Source organism: Anser brachyrhynchus (genome assembly GCF_964034855.1).
Source record: "Anser brachyrhynchus genome assembly, chromosome: 1".
In the NCBI taxonomy this organism is placed as follows: domain Eukaryota; kingdom Metazoa; phylum Chordata; class Aves; order Anseriformes; family Anatidae; genus Anser; species Anser brachyrhynchus.
In genome coordinates this window covers 138131259-138142338 of record NC_137694.1, presented here as the reverse complement: position 1 = coordinate 138142338, position 11080 = coordinate 138131259, and the positions used below count along the sequence as shown (strand labels likewise).

General features: G+C 38.8%; 1 protein-coding gene across 1 annotated transcript in view; it reads right to left on the bottom strand.

Moving 5' to 3' along the window:
* Positions 1-5387: 5387 nt before the first annotated feature.
* Positions 5388-11080, bottom strand: part of LOC308192945 (uncharacterized protein) — a 332117-nt gene continuing 326424 nt past the window's right edge. Inside the window, exon 2 of the mRNA XM_080587026.1 lies at positions 5388-8425. Coding sequence (XP_080443152.1) covers positions 7143-8425 — 1283 coding nt within the window. The 3' untranslated portion in view covers positions 5388-7142. The remainder of the gene's footprint in view (positions 8426-11080) is intronic.

The following is an 11080-nucleotide window of genomic DNA, read 5'->3' as shown; positions in this document are numbered from 1 at the left end:
GAGTGCTGGAGCCTAAAACAGGCTACAAGCACATTAGTTGAAGTTTTCTTTCTGAACAAAGTCAGAATTGTTCGGAGCATTTTGGCAACCATGTTTCACCTTAAAACTTAATCTTATTTTCTGGAATCCGGAAAATAAGTTGCTACAGTACGATAAATACAGAGGCCTGAATCTTCATCTACGTTTTACTTAGTAGTAATTTTCTGGGAGGTCAAAGTTTGAGGTTGGAATGGCTGCAGCAAAAAAGGGCAATGAAACTGAATACCAAGCTACCTGCAGACTATTAGTGCAGAATTATCTATTTTATATAGCAACAGCTGAATTTAAAAATAACTTAATGACCTTATTTAATGGCCTTATTTAATGAACAAAGTATAACAACCAGAAGCATCTGCTCTCGGTAGGTGGTTCCAGCCTGTGCCACAAGTCAGGTGCCTACAGTAAAAAAAGTCAAGAATATTCATCATTCAACAGTGCCTCTCAACCAGCACTCAGGAGGTACCAACCTCTTCGTGTTGCCCTAATCACATCTCATGTGCTGTTCATGGAATCTAAACATGTAACTATTTTTCAGGTATAGTTCTAGGGCTAAGAAGTTAAACTGTGAAGCTCTTAGGACCTATATTCTTTCGTTGGTGTTAACCCCTCTCTGCTGCAAGACATTACGTTTTCCTCATTAGAATAAACTGAAAAGGTGCATATTGCACTGAAAAGGCACAGATTGAAGTTGTGGAAACTGCAATGATGTTATAATGTACAAAAGGTGTGTAAGATATATGTCTTCCACTGATTATGGACAACATTAATTCATCAATGGGAAATTCCTTTGACAATAATAGTGAAGGGATTAGCTCTTTATACTTAGGAACAAGTGCATCCTTCAAGTTCTGTCTAGTGTGAAAAGCTTTATTTCGTAGACGGTGAAAACATGATTTTATTATTGCTTTTATATAATACAGCACAAGGCTATACACAAAAGCATATCATGAACTATGGAGCATCCACATAAAACTATTCAGAAGTTGTTTATGTCCCATTAGAATAATGTTTTATTTTTGTACTACACCTATGCCACTTATTTAAATTTAGACTTGATAGAAACGCTGCTCTTGTAAGTTAGCTTAATAAAAAGGCCATGCATAAATGAGCTTCAAGTTAAAGACAAAGTAGAAGATAGAAAACAGCAGCTGAAGTTAAAATTACATAAAATAAAAAGCAAACTGTTATTGTAGCTTATTAATTGAGAAATTGTAATACATGGTCAAATGAGAAGGCTCTGATTAACTAACTTCATATTATAATTCTTTCACTTGCTGGATACAACCTGAAAGTAGATTATGCATTGCAATTACAGATCCTGATGAGAACATGACTCCGTTTTAAATACATGACTTCATTTTCACTGTAAATCAGTGTCTTTTTATTCTCCTTTCTCTTTATTCCTTTAGACTTTAGAAGCATCAAATCATCTATCTGAGCAGTTTCCAACACAAATCCCAGAGCTGAGGAATGATTTATACCAGAACCTCTTGTATCAGCAGTGCTGCACTTTTTCTCCAGAATTTTGTCATATCCTGTTTTGCATATCTTAAGTATAAATGTATTTTCCACAGGGGCAGGATATGGTTTGTTTTGATCACCATCTGAAAAACACTCACAAGCCAAATGAAGAAAAACAGACTCAAACTTCTTTCTCCACAGAGTTTGATAAATTATTCTAATATGCAGAAATCCTACGGAAGAGGTAGGGATGGTCTAGAACTAGAGTACTACAACCTCCCTCTCAAAATAATTTTAATTGATCATTATTTTCCAGTATGCCCCTTTGCCCATAGGATGTTTCCTCCCCCTGATACAACTTTAAATTTAATTTCCTTATCTCCATGGCTCCAATACATGTGGCACATTGCGGACTGTGCAGCAAAGTTGCCCATTTCCAGATTCACACAGGGTTTGCCCTGCAGATCCTCTGTTCTGGGTCCCTGGGCACCTAAAGTAGGGATCTGGGGCAGCAGAGGTCTTTTTATGCAGAGTTGGATGTCTGTACGAAGGCAACACAGAAACATGGAGGGAGAGTGCACACCGTGGTCTCCTCCAGACACACAGTCATCACCACACGTTCAGAAATGGGACTCAGGAGCTGGGACAACCAAGATATCCATGGAGCACAGAGCCTCACAGTGCACACCAAGGCCAATGGCCATTAGGTCTCCTATTCCTATTGTCTTCTCTTCATAAACTAAGATGAAGTGGGACAGGCTGAGTAATACCACTGCTCTGGATCTGAGCTGGCTCCACCAGAACTAGGCTCAGCTCTTTCTGTACTGTGCCCACCCTGCAGTGAAATCTGTTTCTGTGCCGGCTGGCAGAGGCTCAGCAAAGCTCATTAGATTTGTTTCAATGTTGCACTGCCCTGGCTACACTGCTTTTGGGGCTCAGTGGCCATATAACCACATGAAAAAGTCATTATATCTGATATGATCAAACCTGAGAGTTTGGCTAGCAGCTATTAATGGACATAAGGCATAGATTATCCGGGACCAAACGCACTGCCCATAGACCGCAGAGAGCTGATGTTATTTAGGCACCATGATGTTTCATTTACTTCAGAAGGATGCCTAAATCCCAGCTGGATTTGGAAACACTTCTGTGAATCACAGCTGAAATACATTTCTCTCTTTCTCCTTCCATTCTAACCACTTACTTGTCCAGAAGTGGCAGTGCCCCAGAATGCAGAACATGAAAGAATATATTGTATTTCAGGTACAGACTTAGCAGACCAGGATCTGAGATCTCTCATAGCGTAAAGGTATTTACAGATCTCAACTTGCCTCTTTGGTTGGGATCTGTTTAAAAATAAACCTACAGAAATTTACACGACCTTATTTTTAAAATTTTAACTGCATGATGAGATGAAGCCTTTAGAGATGTGTGGAAAAAGAGAAAAGAAATTTGACACATTTGTGAAATGTTGATTTTTTTTTTCTCTCTTCTCTACCAACTGTCCATAACAAAACTGTTACTGACACAATAAGTTGTTCATGTATCCTCCATGTTCTTTCATAACACTCTGTGCAAGTTGCATCTCAATTCTCAGTGTCCTAGTTTAGTTTTGAGATCCTTCTCTTAAACAGCTCAGCAGCCAGGATTAAATAAGCCCTGCTGGTCCTGGACTGAGGTTTTCTCTTTCTTAAGTATAGGTAGCTTATAGCCTCTTCTGTATTATCCAGTGTAGTTCCACCAAAGGGAACATTTTCTCGCTTTCAGCAAAAAGATGCACCTCTGTAGTATTGTTCCTTAACACCTAGTGGGAGATGAGGGAAGAATGAGGGATGAATTATTTTTTTCATTTTTTCTGTGTCTTCAGCAAAGTATGTCAGTGCTTATTTTTTAATGGTTTCCATGCAGTATTATTTGACCATATACAGTTTTGAGGAATTAAGACAAGAGTCAACACACTGTAACCAAGTCAACATTGAAACACAGCGCCTGCAAATCAGCAAGCAGTGTGGTTGCTTTGACGCAGATCTTTGTGATATCATAGGATGTACCAGGCCACAGCTCAGCAGGCTGTGAGGATTTCTGGGTGAAGACTTGCAAGAAATAGTGTAGTAAATAACTAAGAAATTAAGTACCTCCATTGTCTAATAACATGATGTAAAGTCTCAAGAATTCAATTGAAAAATTTTTACACTGGATCTCTGATACCTATGAATAAATTAAATAAAATTATGCAAAATATGAATGTGTGTGAACTATAACCATGTTTTTTTTTTTTCCTTTTCTTGTCTCACCCTCCAGAAAACAATTTAATCATAAATTAATGTTCTGATCTTTGACTTTTCTTCTGTGAAATACTCAATATTTTTTACTCATTAATCCATTATTTTTAATCTGCAATATTCATTACTCCCAAAAGATGTAATTAGACTTAGTTTCAGTAATGCAGACATCGTATTTAGTGGCCACAACCAGCAATTTTTTACCCTTGAACTCTATCATTCTATGAATCTTCAGGAACTGCCGTCTGTTTTTGCTCTTTAAGTCCTGAACGTTTCACAGGATAAAAATGTTGCCATAGGATCTGATCCAACATGTAATTAATGGAAAAGTGTTCCTTGAAAGTATTTTTCCTTTTAAAAAAAAAAAAAAAATTGTAACACTGTGAAGTTGAAAGGATAAAAACAGAACACAAGTACAAACTACTATCTTAAAATATTATCTTCGAACATATTGCACTGTATAACTTTACCTTAAAATTGTATGAATAAAATTTCAATATTCTCAGACAGAATAACCATTCATTTTGACCTAGCAATGTATTTGCAATTAATTATAGTTTTAGGATATTGTTATCTAAATAATTCAATCTTGCATAACAGTTGACTTGTGTAAAAAAATAAATCAGGGGATAAATTCCCTGAAGTGACAAAATTAATTCCTTTACCAGCTAAAAAAAAAAAAAAGAAAGAAAAGAAAAAGTTTAAAAACTAATTAGAAAGGTAGAAAGTGGCAAAGATAAAATGAAATACAACCCAGCCCTTTCACTACACTTTTCAACAATATGAATTAAGATAAAGTCTGAGCAGTACCATATGATATCTATGATGTCCTTATTACAGTGGAAAGTAGAATACCTGTGTGGCTAATTAGGTGTTTTTGGTTGGTTGGTTGGTTGGTTGGGTTGGGTTGGGTTGGGTTGGATTGATTTGGTTTAGTTTGATTTAGTTTGACTGAGAGACCATCTTGCCATTTGGCAATAAGCTGCTAGAAAAGCATTAACTGCATAAGAACTTTTATAAAAATAATAATAATGAAAAAACATGGCATTAATCTGAAAAAAAATACTAGAAACAGATAAGTTCATTTTCTTTTGACAACATTCGAAACTTATTTTTGGTCACTGATTATTAACAATTTGCCTTTTTTCTTCATTTTTATATTTAAAAAAGCACCTGTGTATCAGAACATTCTTATAATGTCTTCTTTGTCCCTACTTGCACACTCTAATTTATTACATTGTTTAAATATTATGCTAAATAATGGCACTTCAGGTCTAGGATGATTGGGCAATGTTAAAAGGAAGATCAGCACTCATTTTCAGGCTTAGGCTGATAAACTCTGTATGGAATGTACTGGTATTGATTCAGTCTGTGACATGGACCAAACTTGGTCTAGCCAAATCCAAAGATAAATATATGCCATTCACAGATCTTGAAGGCATAAGGTAGTTTTAAAATTGTTAATATCTCTTCAGGAAAAAGGTATGTTCGATGACCTGTAGCTTTCTTGAGGAATCTAGTCATTACTGAGTCTGCAAGTGTAGATGAGATTGTTGATAGGCAAAAGCCTGACTGCTGATCATTTGTCAACATCCTCTGGGCACATAACAACTCTAGTTCAGTGTTCTGTTTACCTTTCACTGATCTGATAAAAGTCAAGTGTGCACAAAGCCTGTGGAGCTCTGTGAGGCTTTTACCATACAGTTTCCAATGGTTTGAGGATTAATGCAGGCTGGGATGCCAGAATAGTTTGAGAGAACCCTACCTCACTTCTTCTTTGTAAGTCTGATATACATATCCCTTTTTCAAGGTATTATGCAGAAAATCAGCTGGTAGCTGTAACTTCTATTAGTAGTCACTTTCAAGCTTCAGATGAGTTGGTTAAACTCCACAAATTTCTGTTCAGTTGGGTTAAAGATTGCCAAAAACAAAAACAAAAACCTATAAGCAAAGACTTACAGGCTGCTGCTGAGCTACACTGAGCAGCAGTTTTACTAGTTTTACAATAAGCTTTGGGCTACATTTGCATTTGAGGAAATGCATTGTTATTCACAAAACAGCATCTGGAAGGGAGATATGAGTGTAAATGACCTCCAACTCAGCTTGGAGAAACTGTGGATGGAGAAATCATCTCTCATTTCTACAAAGGCAAGACAGCAAAATGAGTGCAGTCCTCATATGATCTCATTCTCCCCCACATTAAAGCTTTTATCCTGATATTGTAGACTGGAACATTGTGAGGTTGAACACTATTTCAAACATTTGTCCACAAGGCAGTGACTCCTCAGCAGCTTCCAAGACATTGCTGTGACCCATCAAACCTCTGACCATCAGTATGTGGTGGAACAGCCTGGGGGGTTTCAGTAACAAAGGTTATGGATGGTTCAGGGTCCATAAGAATGAATCCTGTGTCCCCAAAAAGCTCCTGTGTGGTTTACCTGGAGGATGAACCCATGCCAGATATTAGCTATCCTGAAGCACTGCTGTCATCTTTAATCATCAGGGTGACAAACACTATATGTGGAGGATAAATACTAATAAGGAACATTGGTCTTATTTCATTAATGTACTTAGCATTATAGACAACAACTAAAACAATGATAATTTGATGAAAATGTTCTGTACATTTTTAAGCACTATTAATCACATTTAACAAGAAATACCAGATGTTTTCAGATATAAATTATAGCAAACAGATTTCTATTTATTATGCAATCTTCTCCATCCAAGTTTTATAGTTTCAGTTGCTTTATTCCAGTTTCCAAGGGTACAAACTCACTTCCCTTCATTTGGTTTTGCAGATCAAATCAGCTTTTCCTCCGTACAATTGAAACATAGGTGCTCATTTTAAAATTAGTTATGTTTTCTGACAAACCAGCTATCATGATTAGTTGTAATAACCCTTGTCACAGCTCTTCAATGAAAAATGTCACAGCTCTTCAATAAATGCATGTGCATTTATACCTCCTATTAATACACATATATTAAATAAACACAAAGCTAAACTACCTTTCATTTTCCAATAATACAGAATATCTTGGATGCATTTCTGTTGCTAGATATCCAAAAAAATAACAAAAACATTTTTAGGCTCAGTAGCATTATGAATTCCACTGATCACACTGGGGGGGCTCAAAATCTCATTGTTAAAAGTCAGGTTCCAGACCATGTATAAACACATACACCTAAATCCTGTGTCATCCCAGATATCCACCCCTTATTCCATACCATTTATGTCATGCTCAGGTTACACTCTTTCCAATACATTCTAATTAATCACCATTTTCATCTATGATATATAGCAATCATGGTAGTGATGGCATACAGTATTATATAATAATTAACATACTACAATTCAACTCATGGGCTATTCTCACCCAGTATCAAATCCCCTTGAGGTACACACCGGACCTCCCCATTCTTTTGCATTACCCACCAAGTGCATCCAGGTCCCTGAGCAAAAGCAATTCCACGAATGGGTTTGCCTTTTCCTGAGGCAGGAGTAGCCCAGACTGTTTTACCCAGCATGTTTCTTACGTGTACTACAGGAACTTTATCCCCTTCTACAGTGCGTAACAGGTTTGATTGGGCAGGTCCAGCTCGGTTGGCAGATCCCCTGGTATTAACTAACCAGGTGGCCTTTGCCAAATGTGTATCCCAATTTTTGAATGTCCCAGCACCCATTGCTTTCAGTGTAGTCTTCAACAGTCCATTGTATCGTTCAACTTTTCCAGAGGCTGGTGCATGATAGGGGATGTGATACACCCACTCAATACCATGTTCTTTGGCCCAAGTGTCTATAAGGTTGTTTCGGAAATGAGTCCCGTTGTCTGACTCAATTCTCTCTGGGGTGCCATGTCGCCATAAGACTTGCTTTTCAAGGCCCAGGATAGTGTTCCGGGCGGTGGCATGGGGCACAGGATATGTTTCCAGCCATCCGGTGGTTGCTTCCACCATTGTAAGTACGTGGCGCTTGCCGTTGCGGGTTTGAGGGAGTGTGATGTAATCAACCTGCCAGGCCTCTCCATATTTATATTTCAGCCATCGTCCTCCATACCAAAGAGGTTTTGACCGTTTGGCTTGCTTGATTGCAGCACATGTTTCACAGCCATGAATAACCTGTGCTATAGCGTCCATGGTCAGGTCCACCCCTCGATCACGAGCCCATCTGTATGTTGCATCTCTACCTTGATGGCCTGAGGTGTCATGGGCCCATCGGGCTATAAATAATTCACCTTTATGTTGCCAGTCCAGGTCCACCTGAGCCACTTCAATCTTAGCAGCCTGATCCACCTGCTGGTTGTTTTGATGTTCTTCAGTAGCCCGATTCTTGGGCACATGAGCATCTACATGGCGTACCTTTACAACCAGGTTCTCTACCCGGGCAGCAATATCTTGCCACAATGCCGCAGCCCAGATGGGCTTGCCCTTGCGCTGCCAGTTGTTTTGCTTCCATTGCTGTAACCACCACCACAGGGCATTTGCTACCATCCATGAATCAGTATAGAGATAGAGAACTGGCCACTTTTCTCGTTCAGCAATATCTAAAGCCAGCTGAATGGCCTTCACTTCTGCAAACTGACTCGATTCACCTTCTCCCTCAGCAGCTTCTGCAACTCGTCGTGTAGGACTCCATACAGCAGCTTTCCATCTCCGATGCTTTCCCACAATACGACAGGACCCGTCAGTGAACAAGGCATATTTCTTCTCATTTTCCGGTAGCTTGTTGTACAGTGGGGCTTCTTCAGCACGAACCACCTCCTCCTCTGATGATATCCCAAAGTATTTGCCTTCTGGCCAGTCCATAATCACCTCCAAGATTCCTGGGCGACTGGGGTTTCCTATTCGAGCCCGCTGAGTAATCAGTGCAACCCACTTGCTCCATGTAGCATCAGTTGCATGATGTGTAGAGGGGACCCTTCCTTTGAACATCCAGCCTAGTACCGGCAGTCGGGGTGCCAGGAGGAGCTGCGCTTCAGTACCGACCACTTCCGAAGCAGATCGAACTCCTTCATATGCTGCCAATATCTCCTTTTCAGTTGGAGTATAGCGGGCTTCAGATCCTCTGTATCCCAGACTTCAAAACCCCAGGGGTCGACCTCGAGTTTCCCCAGGTTCTTTCTGCCAGAGGCTCCAGGTGGGACCATTCTCCCCGGCTGCGGTGTAGAGCACATTCTTTACATCTGGTCCTGTTCGGACTGGCCCGAGGGCTACTGCATGAACTATTTCCTGCTTAATTTGTTCAAAGGCTTGTCGTATGTGTATACATATATACATACATACATATATATATGTGTGTGTATATATATACATATATATATGAACTGTAACTGCCTCAAAGTCTTGCAAGTTTTCATGTAAGATTCAAAAATTACTACTACCATTACTACTACCATTACTACTACCATCTTGTTTGTGAAGATACTATGTAAACTAGACCGGCTTTACCCACTGAACAGCATGTCAACTGTTTCCAAGTGAATTGCTTTTTATTAGCCTAGCATAACATCCCACTGATTTTCTTGTATTTTTTTTGACTCATTTGCTGTTTTAGAAAGGAAATGACCAGAATAGTACATTAGAACTGAACAAATATTTCCTGCTTTTAAAAATAAGCAGCCTAACTTCACCTACACAGAGACAGAACCCTCCATGTATGATAAAAACTGATGTGTATTGGTATTAAGTGGAAAGGTAACTCATAGAATGAAATGTGATAATTTCCCTAGCATCATGAACAGTCTTGGACCCACAGCTTTACAGGAATGTCACCTTAGCTGACACTTTAGTCTGATTTTATGCAGTACAATACTGACAATATCTTTAACTTGTGCAAACATAAGGTCTTGATTAAGTTTATGAAGTCATTAGCTTAATTTAACTTTCAGCTAGTCCAAGGTGTCTGTCAGCTGAATATTTAAGGATCCAAAACAGAGTATTGTTTATTTATGTAAACTCCCAGTGTGACATATGAGTTCCTAAAAGAAGGAAAGTTTAAACATGACTTCAAGTAGGAACAGTATATTGCAATGAGGCCAGTCTTCTCTATTTCACTTCTTGGATCTGCTTTCTATCCATCCACCTCAGGTAATCTACCTCCTGCTTGTGGAAGTGTTAAGGGTTATGTATATAACTTCCTCCATAACTGACAATCTTGTAATTATGGAACACAATTTGCATAAGCTCCTGGGGAGCTGCATAACTCCCTATTGATCTCCCCAAACACATGTAGGTTTATTTTGCTTACTGTTGCTTTCTATAATCTCCAGACACCAGCACAACCACAGTGTATTTAATCAAAGATCCATCTTGTACTGTACAACATTTCCAACTGGGACAAATGCTAAATGCTTCAAGAAGAGTTGACAAGCACGTTGAGCTACTTACTGTGCAACTTTTATCCTCCCAGCTTGCAGTTATATTTTTCTCTTGGCTGTAGGCAGACCTAGACCTCTCTGACCATGATTTGCAACTTCCTCTGGACACCACAACAGCACATTTAGGAAATGTTTTCCACCTCTGCTGCTCATGCATATAAGTGCTTGGAAAATAGTTACATTTCTCATTCCTTTCTGCAATGAATTCCAACTTCTGCCATTATTTTTCAGTAGTTAACAAGAATAATTGTTCCTTTTTCACCTTCTCCATTCTATATATAATCTACTGGACTCCACTGTACCCTGTCTTGCACTTGTGCATTTCACATTCTGCAGGATTGTGTAATTTTTTTTTTTTTTTGAATGCAAATATTTTTTCCTACCACTGGGGAGGGAGACTAAGCATCTAGTTTAGAAGATATAATTAACTTTTTAGGCCACTGAAGAAAGATGAGATGGTGCCATTCAGGGTTTCCATGCAGTTTTTCTTTGCTACATTCTATTGCCTGTACTATCCCCTGCATGCTCTGGTCATGTATTTATTCTGTGCTTTCCTGCTTCAGCTTCTCTTGCAAACTTTTCTCAGGTGGTTACATTTCTCACTGTTCTTGCAGCATTTTCCAAATTTTGGACATCATTTGAGCCTGCACATTCATAATTCTTGTGCACTTTGGTTTAGAAACTTTTTGCTTTTTGATCTGAGTATTTCTGCCTTATAGAATCTGCTTTCCAGACTCCTGCATCAACATTCAATCTGCCTTGTGTATCCACATCTTTCTTTCCTTCCAGTACTTTCAGCTTCTTTTAAGTGATTTCTGCAGACTAATGCAGACTGACATAAGCTTTGCATGTGATTGACTTCATCTTCCAAAACACTTTCTGCAGTTTTGTATCTTTAATTTCAATTACTATCCTATCTGT